The following is a 17947-nucleotide window of genomic DNA, read 5'->3' as shown; positions in this document are numbered from 1 at the left end:
TCCATTCTGCTATTGAATTTAATTTGTTCTCTGAATATTCTCTTTTTTATAGCATCCTATTCCTATTCAATGGATGCAATATATATTTTCTTAGCTCAATGAAGAATTTTTTTTCAATATTTTCCTCTCCTTGTGTTTCTATTTCTGCTTGGTTCCTTTTATTTTTTAATTTTTTATTTTACTGTGGTAGGAACACTTAACATGAGATCTACCCTCTTAAATTTCTAAGTGTACAACAGAGTATTGTTAACTATAGGGACAGTGTTGTACAGCAGATCTCTAGAACCTATTCTTCTTGCATAACTGAAAGTTCATATCTGTTGAATGGCAACTCCCCATATCCCCTCTCCCTAGGCCCTGGCAACCAACATTCTATGCTCTACTTCTATGAATCTGACTATTTTAGATATCTTATATAAGTGGAATCATACAGTATTTGTCTTTCTGTATTTCTGGCTTATTTCACTTAGCCTAATGTCCTCAAGGTTCATCCATGTTGTTGCATATAGCAGAATTTCCTATGGTTTTAAGGCTGAATAACATTCCATTGTATATATATACTATATTTTATTTATCTATTCATCCATTGATGGACTTTTAGGTTGTTCCCACATTTGGCTATTGTGAATAATACTGCAATGAACATGGGAGTGCAAACATCTCTTTGAGATCCTCATTGCAATTATTCTGCATAAATACCCAGAAGTAGGATTGATGGTAGTTCTATTTTTAATTTTTTGAGGAACCTCCATACCGTTTTCCATAGCAGCTGCACCATTTTATACTCACATCAACATTGTACATGGGTTCCAATTTGTCTACATCCTTGCCAACACTTATGTTTTTAAATTTTTTAATGATAATCCTAACAGGTGTGAGGTGATATCTCATTGTAGTTTTGACTTGCTTTTCCCTCATCCTCGGTGATTTTGGGCATCTTTTCATATACCTGTTGGCTATCTGTATGTTTTCTTTGCGGAAAAGTCTATTCAAGTCCTTTGTCCATTTTTCAGTTGGGCTATTTGGATATTTTTTTCCCATTGAGTTGTAGGAGTTTCTTATAGATTTTGCATATTAATCCCTTTCAGACATGTAGCTTGCAAATATTTTCTCCCATTCCATAGGTTGCCTTTTCACTCTGTTAATTATGCAGAAGCTTTTTAGTTTTATGTGGTCCCACATGTCTGTTTTTTGCTTTCGTTGCCTGTGCTTTTGGTGTTATATCCAAGAAAACACTGCTAAGACCAACGTCAGTGAAGCTTTTCCCCAATGTTTTCTTCTAGGAGTTTTATAGTTTCTGGTCTTATGTTTAAGTCAAATCCATTTTGAATTGATTTTTGTGTATGGTGGAAGGTAAGGGTTCAATATCATTCTTTTGTATGTGGATACCCAGTTTTCCCAACATGATTTGTTAAAGAAACTATTCTTTCTCCATTGTGTATTCTTGGCATTCATGTCAAAGATCAGGTGACTATATATGCATGGATTTATTTCTGGGCTCTCTATTCTGTTCTATTGTTCTATATGTCTGTCTTTATGCCAGTACCATACTGTTATAATTACTGAAGCTTTGCAATATATTTTGAAATCAAGAAGTGTTTCCTGTCTGGATGTTCTATCCACTATTGAAAGTAGGGGTACTGAAGTCTCCTACTATTATTGTACTGTTGCCTATTTCTGCCTTCAGTTCTGTCCATATTTGCTTTATATGTTAGGTGTTCTGATGTTAGGTGAATATTTATTTATAATTTTTATATGTTCCTGGTGAATTGACCCTCTTATATAATGTCCTTCTTTGTCTCTTGTGATAGTTTTTGACTTAAAGTCTATGTTATCTGATGTAAGTACAGTCACTCTGCTCTTTTTTGGTCACCATCTGCATAGAATATCTTGTCCCACCCCTTCACTTTCAGCCTATGTGTGTTCTGAAATCTAAAGTGAGTCTTTTGTAGATAGCATATAGTTGGATCTTGGTTTTTTAAAATCCATTCAGCCACTCTTCGTCTTTTGATAGGAGAGTTTAATCCATTTATATTTAAAGTAATTATTGATAGGGAAGGACTTACTATTACCATTTTGCTAATTGTTTTCTGCTTTGTAGTTTTTTGTTCCTCTTTCCCTTTCTTGCCATCTCCCTTTGTTTCACTGATTTTTAATATACTGATATACTTTGATTCCTTCATATTTTTACTTTGCATATCTTCTATAGGTATTTTCTTTGTGGTTACCATGGAGCTCACATAAAACATAGTTTTAACAGTCTATTTTAAGTTGATAATAACTTCAATCATACACAAAAACTCTACACTTTTACTTCTCTCACACATACTTTGTTATTGATGTTACAATTTACATCTTTTTATATAGTGCATACATTAACACATTCTTATAGCTATTTTTAATACTTTTGTCTTTTAACTTTTATACTAGAATTAAGTGACTATTAATTATATTTGTCTATATGCTTATCAACAAATTTTATACTTTTATATGCTTTTATGTTTCTGTTTAGAGCAACTTGAAGAACTCCCCTTAGAATTTCTCTTAAGGCAGGTTTAGTGGTGATGAACTCTTTCAGCTTTTGTTTGTCTGGGAACGTCCTTATCTCTTCCTAATTTTTTCTTTTTGAGGAAGATTAGCCCAGAGCTAACTGCTGCCAATCCTCCTCTTTTTGCTGAGGAAGGCTAGCCCTGAGCTAACATCGGTGCCCATCTTCCTCTACTTTATATATGGGATGCCTACCACAGCATGGCTTGCCAAGTGGTGCCATGTCCGCACCCAGGATCCAAACTGGCGAACCCCAGGCTGCCGAAGTGGAATGTGCACACTTAACTGCTGCACCATGGGGCTGGCCCGTCTTCCTCATTTTTTAAGAACAGATTTTCTGGTTATAGTATCTTTGGTCAACAGTTTTTTTCTTTTAGTGCTTTGACTAGATCATTCCGCTCCCTTCCAACCTGCAAGGTTTCTGCTGAGAAATCCATTAACAGTCTAATGGGGGTTCCCTTGTACATATCAAGTTGCTTTTCTATTGCTGCTGTCAAAATTCTCTGACTTTGACAATTTGATTATGTGTCCCAGTGTGGATTTCTTTGGTTCATCTTATTTGAGGTTCATTGGGCTTTCTAGGTCTGGATGTACATTTCCTTCCCCAGATTTGGGAAGTTTTCAACCATTATTTCTGTGAATAAGCTTTTTGATCCTTTCTCTCTCTCTTTCTTTTCCTTCTGAAACTCCCATAATGCACATATTAATCTGTTTGGTTTTGTCCAATTAGTCTTCTAAGCTTTTTTCACTCTTTTACATTCTTTTTCCTTTTTGCTCCTCTGACTGAATAATTTCAAATGACCCATCTTTGAGTTCAGTGATTCCTTCTTCTGCTTGATCTAGTCTGCTGTTGAACTCCTTTACTTAATTTTTCTGTTCAGTTATTATACTCCTCAGCTCTAAGATTTCTGTTTGGTTCTTTAAAAAATTTTCTATATCTTTCTTAAAAATGTCACATTTTTCATGCATTGTTCTCCTGAGCTCTTTGAACATCTTTATGACAATTATTTTGAATTTTCTGTCAGGCTATTCATACATCTCCACTTAATTAGGATCAGTTTCTGAAGCTTTATCTTATTCCTTTTTTTGGACCGTGTTTCCTTGTTTCTTATTTTTCTTTGATTCTTTGTGTTGGTATCTGCACATTAGAACAAAGAGCCACCTCTCTCAGTCTTCATGGACTGATGTCATACAGAAGACCCTACCAATCAGCCCAACCAGAGATTCTGGGATTCTCTCAAACCTTCTTGCTAATCCAAATCACCACCTTTGTTCTTAGTGGCTACCAAGCATCTATAGTATACTAGGTCCCATCAGTGCTCTGAGACAGGTGAGACAGAAGCCATCCCCTCGGGCAGCCTCTGGAAACATTGCAATGTTGGACACATGATCCAACTCTTTCTCTCCCTAGAGAGAACGTGGGATCTAGTGAATGCTTGCATGCTAGACCAAACTGCTATCTTTGTTCTTAGCACCCATCAAGCTTCTAGAGTATGTCAGGTCCCATGAGCACTCTAAGATAGGTAAGACGGTATCCAATCCTTTGGGAAGCTCCCAGGAAATTTAGAACATTTGATGCCTGGTTCAGTCCTTTCCTTCCCTCCCCAGAGAGAACCTGGGAGCTAGGAGTTTGTATGGCACTGTGTCGGGGGTAGTGATTATGGTGAGAGTGTGTCTTGAATGTTTCCTACTGGCTTTTAAGTGGTTAGTCTCATGCTTCCCTTGGGTGCAGGAGCCCCTCAACTAGTTTAGATTTCTCACAAAGGGAATTGTCTGTGCATTGCTGTTGAATTGGTATGTCAATAGGGGAAGGAGGGGCCAGGGCTTCCAATTTAACACCTTGCTTACATCACTCCTATATTTTGCTTTGCTTTGATCTCTGTGTTTTATGTTACAGGCTTTCCTCAGAAGTCTGGTGATCCTTGGCTCTCTGCTCGTATTTAAGAGGGGTCCCTAAAAGGCTAAGTGGATCTCTATGGCCTAGTTGGGGCTTGTCATATAGTTGGCTTCACTGTAGGGTGTTCTTGTCAGTTTCATTGAAGAACTACTGAGGTCAGTATCTTTAAATATTTTCTTTAGGGTTGCTCAGATTTCTCATGAAAGAATCTTCCATTCTTCTGCCTAGAAAGTTCAAGTCTGGGTACTACTATTCTGAAAGCTGAGCAGAGACATGAGCTGTTGGGTTAGGATGGGAATAGGCATTGGGTGAGCAGGTCTCACAATTCAGAATGCAGAGTTTCATTTAATTCCCCCTCTTCTACATTCAGTATAGTATCTGAAGCAGTCAGCTTTTTCTGTATAATAAATAATCCAAAATCTCAGTGGCATAAAATAAAAGCATTTATTTCTTATTCCCATATTTACTGGTTGGCTCAGGCAGCTCTGCTTCAGATTAGAGGCCTGCTGATCAGCTGGTGAAGCTCTCTGCAGTTCACAGGTTGTCTGGGGCTGTTCTGCTCTGTACTTCTCATTGTGGGGTTCCATAGGAGAGGCAGAAGCTCATTAGGATATATTCTTCTCATGATGGCAAAAGCATAAGAGGACAAGCCTAACCATTTAAGCATATTTCAAAGGTTTGCATATGTTTCATTCACTGATATCCTACTGCCCAAAGCAAGTTATGTGGCCAACCCCAAAGCCAAAGGGTGAGAGAATATACTCCACCCACTACGAGGCTATGGCAAGAGCATGGATATATAATATTACTACAGTGGAATGAGTAATTGGGACCAAGATTTCAAAATACCACAATATCCCTGCTCTTAACAGTGCCTAGTATACTCCAGTCAAGAGTCCTTCCATTTCAAAACATCCCAAAGAATAAATCTGTAGACTCCGTTTGAGTAGGAAAGGAGTAATTACCACATCTTTCATGTTTCAGAGGCATCTTTTTTTTTTTTTTTTTTTGAGGAAGATTAGCCTTGAGCTAACATCTGCCACCAATCCTCCCCTTTTTGATGAGGAAGACTGGTCCTGAGCTAACATCTGTGACCATCTTCTTGTACTTTATATGTGGGATGCCTCCCACAGCCTGGCTTGCCAAGCAGTATGTAGGTCCGCACCCGGGATCCAAACTGGCAAACCCCAGGCCGCCAAAGCAGAATGCGTGAACTTAACCGCTGTACCACCGGGCCGGCCCCCTCAGACGTATCTTTTCACAAGTGTTTGCTGCAGCCAAATTGTGAGCCTTTCTGGGATACCATAGTACAAACCAGCTTGTTTCTGGTGTATTTCCATTGTTGACTTAGGACTCAGCTTTCTCAAGTCTGCTTTATCAGACCATTTGCTCTCTAGCTTTCCAAACTTTATGCTTTATTCTTTCCAATGCTCTTTACCCTTAAGTGTTTGTGTCTTTAAAAAAAAGTCACTTTTTGCTACTGCAAAAAGTTGTGGAGGAAGGCATGTGTTCAACCTGTCATCATTAACAAAGGCCTTTAATTACATGTATAGTAAATGTAAATAACTGTTAATTTGTAGAGAAAATTCAAGCAGGGAATAGCCTAGTTAACATTTAGCTTATCTACTGAAAAGTAAGAGAAGTACAGGAAATAAAAGCTAGCCCATAGTTCAAGAGAACAAGTATACATTCATTACGTGCAAAATTGCTTAATAATTGGATATGTATTACACGTAAATGCTAATCTCTTCATCTTTTCCTGATCTGAGGGCTTTCGATCTATAGTCCCAGGATTGAGGATGGAACACAGTAGACAGTGGGCAGAGGAAAAAGGTTTTGGGGAGGAAGACAAGTATGCCTTCTCAAAAAGAAAATTATTCATTGGAGGATTTGTGGACAAAGGAACAATTTCTATATGGAGCAACTTAAGGTTGAAATTATTTTCTCACCTAAACAATCTGATCCTCTGAAGAGTTCAGGTGACGGGAAGCTACTTAAACTCTCTTCAAAACTCTTATATTCTGTATAAGAGTCTGTGATTGAATAGCTCAGAAGAGAACTAGAAATATCGTGCTGCAAACTTAGCCCTGTAGAATAAACAAACAAAAAGGGTAAAATGTTTCATTAGTAAACAGACTAAAATTCCTAAGAATCCAAGGTTATAGAAATGTACATGCAGTTGTACACTAAGACTGTAAAATTACTTCCACATACAACTGAAAACACATGCTATTGTATACCACTTGAATTTCAAACTTAGAAAAGAATCTTGTTTTTGATGTAGAGAAAATGCATTATAATCCTTTTCCATTGTTTTTCAAATTTTCACAACTTATTCCTTCCCTACTTTGACTCCCTACTTTGATTCTTGTCTCAAAAATCCAAGTTTTATATATAAGTGACCCACTAACTGTAAGCTAACTAACTGAGGAGAAGAAAGGGTGATTCTAGTTATGCCATGTAAAAAACAATGAGCCTAAACATAGACAAATAGATCAAAATAACTGGACAGAAAGCCCAGAAATAGACTCACACATATATGAACAACTGATTTTGGCCCAAGACGCAAAGGCAATTCAGTGGAGAAAGCTATTCTTTTAAAAAATCATCCTGGAACAACTGGATATCCATAAGCAAAAGCAAAACAAAATAAATAACTTCATACCTTCCATCATATAAAAAATTAACTCTAAATGGATCATAGACCTAAATGTTAATCCTAAAACTACAATACTTCTAGAAAAAAAACGAGGAGAGAGTCTTCATGAAACTGAGTTAGGCAAAGATTTCTTTTATATAACACTAATGTGACGATTCATAAAGCAATAGCAATGATAAATTGGACTTCATCAAATTTAAAAACTTCTCTTCAAAAGAGACTGTTAATTTACATTCCCATCAACAGCATATGAGGGTTCCCTTTTCTGTATATCCTCTCCAGCACGTGTTATTTCTTGTCTTTTTGGTAATAGCCATTCTAACAGGTGTGAAGTGATATCTCATTGTGGTTTTGATTTATATTTCCCCAATAATTAGTGATGTTGAACATCTTTTTGTCTGCTTGTTGGCCATCTGTATGTCTTCTTTGGAAAAATGTCTGTTCATATCCTCTGCCCTTTTTTTCAAGCCACAGACTAAGAGAAAACATTTGCAAATGGACTGGAATCCAGAATATAAAGAACTATGAAAACTCAATCATAAGAAAACAAACATCTCAATAAGAAAATAGGCAAAATATTTGAAGAGAATCTCTGAGACTCAGAGATCTTGAAGTCATCCATGTGGGAGTAGACTAGCATGAAGACCTTTCCAACAAATGATAGAACCTAGTACTAAAAGTTAAGAACCAGAAGGTTTAGTAAGAAAAGGGAAAACACACTCTGCTATAGTCTCAGCATTCATTAAACACTTCCAACATGACAAAATAGAGGTCAACACTAACAGAAGCCAGTAGGGTAGGGGGTAAGGAATGAAAAGGGAGCACTGCTCTTAAATCCTATTATTTCCTGTCCTGGAGCTGACTTATGCCTATCTCTGATCCATTGCCATTAACTACCTGAGACAACTAATTCTTTGTCCTTCCTACTTTGACCTCACCACACCTTTCTCTCCCACTCCAACCACCTCCTTAAAGTTGACAATTATTTTCTATCTGGCCACCTCCTCCAGCCACCATTGCAACACTTAAACTGATCAACCCAATCTACCATCCTTCTTCACCTCCTCAGACATCAGAGGTGGGTTATCCCTCTGAGTATCTTTTGCTTCCCCTATTCCAACTGCCCTGGAGTGTCCTGTCCTTGTCCTTGCTACTTTTTACACTTCTCACTCTGTCTTCATCCTTCCCACTCACATGTTGTTACATCTCTCTTGCCTTCCATCTCACAAAATTCCCTAAATACCACTCACAGGAAAGCTATCCTTTCCACCAAACCCCAGAAGTCAAGCCAGGTTCAGAAATTTGGAAAGCCCTGTATTCACCATCTGGGTAGTTGGGTAGAGAAAAGAATAAATAAATGTTCAGACTATATCAGTGGAAGGTTGTTCCTGGTGTCACAATTTAGAAATGTAATTGCATTTAAAATTACATTTATAGCAAATTATACGATACATTTTTTAACAAGTCAAGTAGTCCTACAAGGCTTATAACAAAAACTGCAATGTCTTGTCTCATACCTCCCCATCATAATTTCTACACTCTAGAGACAGCTACTTTCAGCTCTAGTAATTTTTTCTTTTAATATCCACCTTCATATTTCTAAATTAAATGTATTCAATGATTATGATTGCTCAAATATATTTACAGATGATCCATGTACTATGAGTTATATTCATCACCTTTTTGCTACAAGTTTTTATTTTCTCTTTGAGTTGATTATGTAATGTTTAGTTTTCTAAGTATCTATCACTATTTCATCCCAACTTCTGTCAAACATGTAAATTTTCTGTCAATACTTTAAAAAACACCAGGTTATCTACCAGTTCCTTTCTTTCTTTTCTTTCCTTCCTTCTTCTCCTCTTTCTCTTTCTTTCCTTTTTTCTTTTTCCTTTTTTTAAGAAGTATTGCTATGGGCAATCTCAATACACTCACTCAAATTTGGACTGTTTGTCCTCTGGACATACTGCACAGGTGTCTTCTTGGGATTTCCCTTTACCTAAGAAATTAATATCCTATGAAATTATTTTGCATATTTCCTGTATTCCTTTGATTCCTGGATCCCATGATTTCTTATTGATTTACTCTCCAGTTTTGCTGGAATATCTCCATTTTCTGAGAAAAGATGCATGGAAGACCTGTCTAAAAATTTCTTTATACTGTCTCCATACTTGAGTGATTATTTGGCTGCGTATAGAATTCCAAACTGGTACCTTAAAAAAACTGATTCCCATTTTTTTTTTTTTTTAAGATTGGCACCTGAGCTAACAACTGTTGCCAATTTTTTTTCTGCTTTTTTTCCTCCCCAAATCCCCCCAGTACACAGTTGCAATTTTAGTCATGGGTCCTTCTAGTTGTGGCATGTGGGACACCTCCTAAGCATGGCTTGATGAGCTGTGCCATGTCCATGCCCAGGATATGAACCGGCGAAACCCTGGGCTGCTGAAACGGAGTGTGCGAACTTAACCACTTGGCCACGGGGCCGGTCCTGATTCCCATTTTTGATGTTTGACAGATTTAAACCTCACTGCTCCCTCTTCCTCTTCTGCCCCACATCTGGGCAGGCTGATAAGATAGCCCCGGTGCTCCATCTTTTGGCAATGATGGCAAGTTATAACCATGCACAGGAAACCTCATCCTGGCCCCATCCTCTAACCGCATAAAACCCCCAACCCAGTCTCCCTTCCTGCTCTCTCAAGACATTTTCAGGCCTGCTTGGGAGATGCCCTCTTCTCCAGAAAGTCTTATTTTATATGAGTAACAAACTTTTCCATATCCTTTTGGAATGTGGGTGGCATCATCAATCTTGAAATTTAAAACCAAATTTTGGGTGGGGAATCATCCTGTCTCTGCAAAATCAGTTCTCTTCAGAATTTTAAATGCATTTTTCCACCATGTTCTAGTTTCTGGAGTTGTTCTTGACAAGTTTAATGCCATCCACACTCTTGATTGCATAATTGCAATCAACAATTTTTTTCTCTGGAAGACTGAAGGATTTCTCTCTTTATCCTGAGGATTTTTAAATCACATAATGTTGTGCTTTGGTGTGGGTCTTTTTTCATTAATTGTGATGGGCAGTTGGTGATCTCTTTCAATATGCACACTCATGACCATTTTTAATTCTAAAAATATTTCTAGTTTTATGTGTTCAATAATTTCCTTTCTGTTTACTCTATAATGTCTGGAACTACTATTTTTCAGGTGTTAGAATGCCTGGACTCGTCTTCTAATTATTTTTCCTTTTTAAATAGCAGCTTTATTGGAATACAATTCATATTCCATAAATCTCAACCTTTTAAAGTGTATGATTCAGAAGTTTTTAATATACTCATAGAGTTTTGTCACCATTGCCACTATTTTTATCTTCTCGTTGACGTTTGTTCAACTTTTAGACTACCTCCTTAAATTCTTCATCTAATCCTTCACAGAATTTTTTATTCCATATTTTTATTTTTTAAGAATTGTTTTTGTTCTCTGAATGCTCCTGTCTATAGTAGCCTGCACTTGTTTCATGGACACATTTTTTTTTTTTATCATCCTGAGGATAATAATGAAAATACGGTCTTTAAAAGTTTTCTTACATTGTCTATGTCCTTCAAATTTCTTTTTATTTGGTATCTATCTTTTATTTTAAATGTTTTCTTTAAATTCCTGGCAATTCTTGAATGTTCAAGAATGAGGCACTAAAGTAGCTATTGGAAACTCTGGATTCGTGAGAGGGTTTGGGAAGTAGTGGGATTTTCTGAATGGTATTTAGACAGGAATGAGGTCATTACTGCCAGAATATAGGTCCTCTCCTGGACAGAAAAGTTTCCAAAAGAGGAATCCTCCAGTCTCCTAGTTGAGATGTATTTTCCTGAGTGGGATAAGGGGTCTGAGGGTTTTACCACTAAGTATACAGACTTCTCTTAATTCCCTTCCCTCCTCCTCTCCTTACCCCACCCACTAGTTTTCAATATAGCACCCCAGCTCTGAGCAGTACCTACCATCCCTGAGTCTACAACCTCTGCTTCAATTGTCTCTGGACTGCCAGGGTAGGAAAAAGAGTAGTTGCCTGGCCACACAGTGTTTGGTAAGGGATCAAAGTGTCTAACTGGTACTTTTAAAGATTCCCAGAAATCCTCCTATTTTCAACACTATCTATACTCATTCCTTCAGGAATATGTGATGCCTCTTAATTCCTGAACCTACAGCCTGAGTCAGTTTGCTTATTGGTTTGTCCTTACTCTAGACAACTAGCTTTCAGTTTTTTGGGATTCTTTTTCTTTTGGTCTGTTAGGCCAGTTATAATTTATTCATCTACCTTCCAAATTCCAAACTTTAGTTGATTATCTATGTCAGCTGAGGTCTCTTCTCTCTCTTTTTCTCCACCTTGTGGTTTCATGCCTTTTTTATGCCTTTATTGATATCTTAGTGAGGTTTCAGAAGGGAGAAGTAAATGCGTATATTTAATTTTCCACATTAAAAATGAAGTCCTGAATTAATTTTCATCGTGTTGTAAAATTACTAGATTCCAAGACAGAATTAAAACAATTAATTATATGTTAAATAGAATTCTGTGGGCTACTCAAAACCTAACCATTTACATTTTATTATGGGAAACAGTATTCCAGGTTTCAAATATCAATCAACAAATGAACTCTTAGAACACAACCAGTCTGTAAAATAGACAGTCTATTTTCTATTTCCCTATACCTTTTACACATCAACTTGACAAACCTAGTAACCAAGGACATTTACCATATATTTAAAGTACAATTTTAGAAAATACTGATTATAGTTAAATGGTTTATTTTCTCTAAATAGAGTATAAAACTTATTCAACAAGCATTTGAAACTATATTATGTCCCAAGTATGGGAAAGAAAGATAAAAGATAGTGTTTATTCTCAATGGCTATAGAGCCAAGAAGAACAAAAAACAATTATACTGCTGTTTTGAGTCCTATGACAGTATACAAAGAGCGCCACAGAACTACCGGGATAGAAAATTCATCTAGAAAGAAAGAAGAGCAGTCAGGAGAGGCTTCCCAGTAGAAACAGCACTTGAATTTGTTTTTGAATAAAAAGTAGAAGTTAACCAGGCAAAGATGGGAAGGGAAGGAGAGAAAAGCATTTGTTGAGCACCTCCCATATTCTTTTGCACTATATTCTGGGAAATATTCCTCTGTTCTATTCTCTCGCTCGCTAATTTGATTTTCAGCTGAATTCATTCCAATATTGGGCACATTTATTGAGTTTTTAAATTTCGTGATATTTTTAAGTTTCCAGGGACTATAATTTTTTTTTATAGCACCCTGTTACATTATGGATTCAATGGCCTCTTGTCTCTAAAGGGATATTTACTTTAAAGTTTTCTGCCTTTTCCTCAGGTGTTAGTTCTTCCATTTGTTGCACTTGTTGCCTCTCTTCCATGTCACTGGTTTTCTTCAAAGATTTGGCTGTTTCTGGTTGTCTGTTCATATCTCTATTTGAGAATCTCTGTTTGTATGGCAATGAGTATAAATTCTGAAACAGTACCCTACCTCTGGAGATTTTAGAAGAGTGATGAGACATTTGGGGAACTTATGTTCTGGGTGGGGATGTCCTCCTATATTTTCTGGGTATTGTAGGTTACATGGGGGTGCTGCCCTAATATCTGGCTGGTGTGTACACTGGAAGTCTCCTGTATTAGAATTCACACTTCAGAGAGCCATACTATATCTATATTATATAGTTAACAAGCATAAGCATAATGTGTATCTTTTAGTTTTTTCTCCCTCTGCTATCCTGTGGCAATTTGGAGTTACTTCACACTCTCCTCTGCTTCTCACTGAAGCCCCAACACTGAACCTTAGGAGCCAACCCCTTAGTTCACCTTGCTTGAGAGTAATTCCGAGGGTTTTAAACTGGCAGCAGGCACTGGTAACTGCCAGTGTTCCCAGTATAAGAAGGGGATAAGGAGAAGGGGGCCAGGTCATGTAGTGCCAGAGAGTACTTAATCCACTACCTTGACAATTCCTTTAGGGTCCCCTCTACTAGAGTTTTTTGCATTTATTGACCAAGTGTTTCAACTATCTCTAGAACTATTCTTACCTCTGCAGTGCTTTTTCTCTGCTCTTGATATATTAATCAGTCTGATCTCATCTGCTTTTAAGAATTCCTTCAGTATTTCTGGTGTGTTGACGGCATCCTTTCTTGTTTTCAAAAGTAACCTCAAGTATCCCAATATGTACTGGCTCACAAATTTCTATCAGCAGTTGTTCATAACCAACTGTCTATCTGACACTGCTACTTAGTCACCTGAAAGGTACCCATACTTAATATATTAAAAACAAAATTTGTGATCTTTCCCTCCAACAAGATTTTTTCAGCAACTGATACCACCTTATATGCAGTTATGTAAACCAGAGACAGGTGTCATCTCTAATACTTCCATCTCCTTCACTCTTCATTTGTTAAATTCTGTCAATTTCACTTCCTAAAATAGCCATCAGATAGGCCCACTTCTTTCTACCTCCAATGTCATCCCTTAGTACAAACCACCATCACTTCTCCCCCAAACTACTGAAATAACCTCCTAACTAGTCTGTTTGTATCCACTCCTGCTTCTTTCCATACTGTAGCTAAAGCAATCCCATCATTTCCTATTTAAAGACTTCAGTGACTTCTTGCTGCTCCAAAGATAAACATCAATATCTTTGACATGGCCTACAAGGCTATGCAAGGCCTCTGTCTGTTCAATCTTGTCTTATTATCGCATTTCCTCTTCTTCTCTGTACCACAGCCATACTGGCCTTTTTTCAGTTCATGAACACATAACGGTCGGTCCTACTTTGCTGTTCTTTGCACATGCTGTTCCTCTACCTGGCTTGCTTGTTACTCATCTCTTTGCATAGCTAATTTGCACTGTTTTCGGATCTCAATTAAACTGCCATTCCTTTGTGGAAGACTTCCCTAATCTCTCCAACTAAATTCAATTAGTTACACTCAAGTCGATCTCTTTTTTGTAGCATTTATCACAATTGTAGTTTACTGGTATGTGCTTGAAGGCTTTGAGGATGAGGTCCAGAGAACAGGCAGAAGGATTCACCTTGGACTAGGAGAAAGATTGAGTTGGGAAGATGGGGCAGAGACACAAACGGATGCTCATGTTTGTAAGAAAGAAAACTGAAGGAGTTCATACCTAACAGTCTTACCTGATAACAGTTCACTATTTGATGAACTACTGTCAATCTGGAGGTCATCAGGGACTGACTCCTATGTGAAATAATAATTAAAGATATAGCACAAATTAGGAGATTGAATATTTTTATATTATAATATATCACACTGATTTGGTTATTTTGAAAATGAAACACTAAGGTCAACTATGCATATCAGTTTCATACATATAATAAATTCTTTCAGTTTATTGATCACAGATGTAATCTCATATTTAATATTAAATCTAAAAATAAATATTAAAATATAATATTGTGGACATACCTAGAGAATCAACAATACACTAGTCAACTAACTACTGTGAGATAAACCAGTAACTACAAGATAAAGGTGAATATTTTTCTGATCCCCTAGGTAGGAAGGGTTTTCTTCTCTCTAAATATGAAAGGAAAATGAGTCAAAAGAAAAGATTGAAGATAAGTCTAAATACCAGAAATAAAATTAAAGGCAAACAAACACGAAAATATTTGTTATATACGTATGTGTAAAAGTATAACTATCTTCAATATATGTAAGTATTTCACACAAAAAGAAACAACATGGTCAATAAAATGAGGGGAAAAAAGTATCACCTTTCCTAGCATTCAAAAAATGGGAAATGAAACAACATGCCACATTTCATCTATCAAATAACAAATATGTATATTTTTTAAGTTTCAGGTAAGATGGTGGAAATTTGCCAATATGAATCAAAAATTTTAAACATGTTCCAACCTTTGACCCACTGCAAAGTATTTGTCTCAGGATAACAAGTTGAGGTACACAAAAACTTCCGTAGTGGGACGTCCACTGATATCTAAACAGCAAAACCTTGGAAACAACCTCATTCCTCCAACCACAGGGAACCAGTTATATAAACCATGGTATATCTATCTATAAGACAAAGCACTATACTGAACATCATATTTCTGAAGACTAATGTTAGAGGAATACACAATAAGGTAATTGTAAAATTTTAAAAAGGCACAGAAAAAAGTAATGGAAAGAAATATACAAAAATTAGAAGAAACTGTTTAAATAATTTTTTCAAATAGTCTGAATCATCTACAAGGAACACTTAACACTGTTAAAATCTAGGGTAAAAGCCTTTTCAAAAAATGCCTTTTGTTCAAACTGCCCTCTCCCCAAAAAGCATGCTATAGAGAAACATATAAGTTAAAACACTGAAACATGACTATCAAATTTAATGCTAATGTCAGATGAGTCACAGCAATTTTTAAAAATCTGAGTTTCTCCAAACTATTGCTATACATCTTTAAAATATTACACAGAATTCATATTAAATAGAGTCGATCAAGAAGTTACATAATATTCTAATGATAATGAACCCTCTGTCTCTAGTTGTTAACGGAAAGTCAAATGAGAAAACATGAAAATGGCTTTAAAATGTTTCACTGGTACCAAACATGAGAGTTACCAAGAAACGCTTTGCAGCAGTCCCACAGAAAATTAGCCAGTAACAGATATTTCTCAAATTTTTGTCGCAGGAAGGAAAAAATGAAAATGCCTGGCTATGAAACTACCAGAATCAGAAATTCAAGGCCCTGACTAAAGACACAGCATCAATGTCTACAAAAACACTAGAAAGCTGTGTGGTCTCTATGTAACAAAGACCGTATTATCCTTTCATCTGGAGGGACATCAGGTACCGCTGGTCTCTACACCAAGCGTATCCAAGGACCATAGGAGAAACATACATACGCTCAGCGGAGCCATCTTCTCATCCTGGAGCTCTTCACTAGTGCTACTTTCTTGCAGGCTTTTCTCTCCTGTAACTCTTAACTGAGTGCTAACAAACAAACAACACAATTAGTTGGCACAGTCTGGGCTGGGCTCTCCACGTGTCTGTTCACTGCTCACGCTGTTCAGAATCTGAAAGGCTCTCTGGGGACATCATTAGGAAAAAGGAAGGACCGGAGGGGGAGAATTGTACCGATACCCAACGAAAGCTATGAATGCTTTCTCGGAAGTTCGATCTCACTTGCTTTCAGGGGACTTGACGAGATTTCTTTTTTTGTTTTTTAATTAAATCTTTCTGAAGTCAAATTTGTGGGTGTATGTTTTGCGAAGAGCGAAATTAGAGTATTCTATTTTCTTCGTTGATTCCTAGAATAAGCAGCTCTTATTAGCAGAAGATCAGGACTGAAGGTTTGAGGCGGCCAGAAGGCCCGGGGCTGTTGCTCGGGGCTACGCACCTCGGCAGCCCAGAGCAGCCAGCTCCCTGCGCACTGCGCTCCGCTTTCTCCACAATCTTCGGCAAACCGTGTGCTTTGTCATTTCCTTTCAGGCCTGAGAGAGGGCGACACGTTTCAGGGCAAAAGCCCTGGAGGCCCGCCCGCTGGTCTCAGGCGTCCCCGGACCGAGGCCCAGCCGCCCCAGCCCCCTCGCCCCACGCTCCCCACCCCGGGCGCCGCCCCGCAGGCCAGCCCGGCTGGGCTTACAGCGGGCAGCGAGCCTTCGGCCCGGGCCTGGGGGAGGCTCCGCTAGGTCCGGCGTCGGGGTTAGGTTGAGTCTCTGGTCGGCCCGCTTCTTGCGGGTATAGACTCGTAGCGGCCACATTGCCACCCCACTCCCAGGCCTCAGCGGCCTCTCGGCCCTTGACGGCCTGTCTCGTCGCCTTCCTGACTAACTGAGCTACAGTCGGCGGGAGTCAGCGTCCAGCGGCGGCCTGCGCAGCAGCCTGAGAAGACTGAAGCGAAGAAACACCACCACCAGGCCTGAGCGCCCACCTCGGCACTGGAGCGAAGCCGCTCCCGCCTTTTTATCTCAGTCAAGTCGCGCGGTGGCCTCTGGGAAGACGGAGTAACGTGGCTGCGGCCCCACCCTCCTGGAGGCACGGCGCTCTGGTGTTTGGCGTGGGCCTGGTGGCTTCTGGGCACCTGGCACAGGGTCTTTCACCGTTCTCAAAGGAAGCTTATTGGAAAAGGCCTTTTCCTTGTCCAGGAGGTACTCCTTGCTTTTCATTTTCTCATTAGTCTGATGGGCGCAACATGTGCTACTGATGCCTCGGCTGGGCTGGTCTCCCTATCAAGACTGCAGTAAGGCCGTGGTAATGCAGTTTTAGGTCTCTGAGCACAGGGAATCTAGCTGGGGGTCAACCTGGCTCAGTACAGGAAGGTCAGAGAGGAACGAAAGCACATTAAAGCGACAGGGAGTATCCTCCTGAGCAATCAATTTCAGTCCTTGGGGGCACCTATTTGCTGGGGGGTCATGGTACTTGAGAGACTAACCAAGCATTCGAAGATCTTGACTTCCAGGAGGTTTCTTCTCACCAACAAGCAGAGTCCCTTAGCCCCTGCCCAGCAGTCACCTCCTTGACATCTGGGCAGCGCTGCGGTCAAAGTAGAGAATTCCACAGGGGCTCCTCAGCTAGGGCCCTGGGGCTCAGCTCTTTTGCTTTACCCAAGTGGAGGGACATAGGATTGACCTCCTTTGGTAAGGGATTTAAAACATAATTAATATATAATTTAATATATAATTAATCATTTATTTAATTTATTTATATAACTAATCGTTAAAACTTAACTTTGTAAAGAGCAGAGGGTAGGCATTCTTAGCTAATTAGATATAATGCTTTGAGTCACTGAATCTATACTTAGCCCCTTACTCTGTGTTAGGCATTGTGATAGATGCTAGGGATACAGAG

The 17947-nt window shown here is 38.5% G+C and overlaps 1 protein-coding gene across 1 annotated transcript in view; it reads right to left on the bottom strand.

The window, feature by feature from the left end:
* The window catches only part of MEIKIN (meiotic kinetochore factor), a 93854-nt gene extending 76994 nt beyond the window's left edge, over positions 1-16860 (bottom strand). Inside the window, exons 1-5 of the mRNA XM_070518181.1 lie at positions 16770-16860; positions 16497-16590; positions 16003-16090; positions 14277-14337; positions 6394-6531 (exon numbers count right to left, since the gene is read on the bottom strand). Of these exons, the coding sequence (XP_070374282.1) occupies positions 6394-6531; positions 14277-14337; positions 16003-16090; positions 16497-16590; positions 16770-16860 (472 nt within the window). The remainder of the gene's footprint in view (positions 1-6393; positions 6532-14276; positions 14338-16002; positions 16091-16496; positions 16591-16769) is intronic.
* Positions 16861-17947: the final 1087 nt, after the last annotated feature.

This window comes from Equus asinus, chromosome 9 (genome assembly GCF_041296235.1).
Source record: "Equus asinus isolate D_3611 breed Donkey chromosome 9, EquAss-T2T_v2, whole genome shotgun sequence".
NCBI lineage: Eukaryota > Metazoa > Chordata > Mammalia > Perissodactyla > Equidae > Equus > Equus asinus.
Note: the sequence above shows the minus strand (reverse complement) of the source record. Positions and strands in the feature narration are given on the sequence as shown.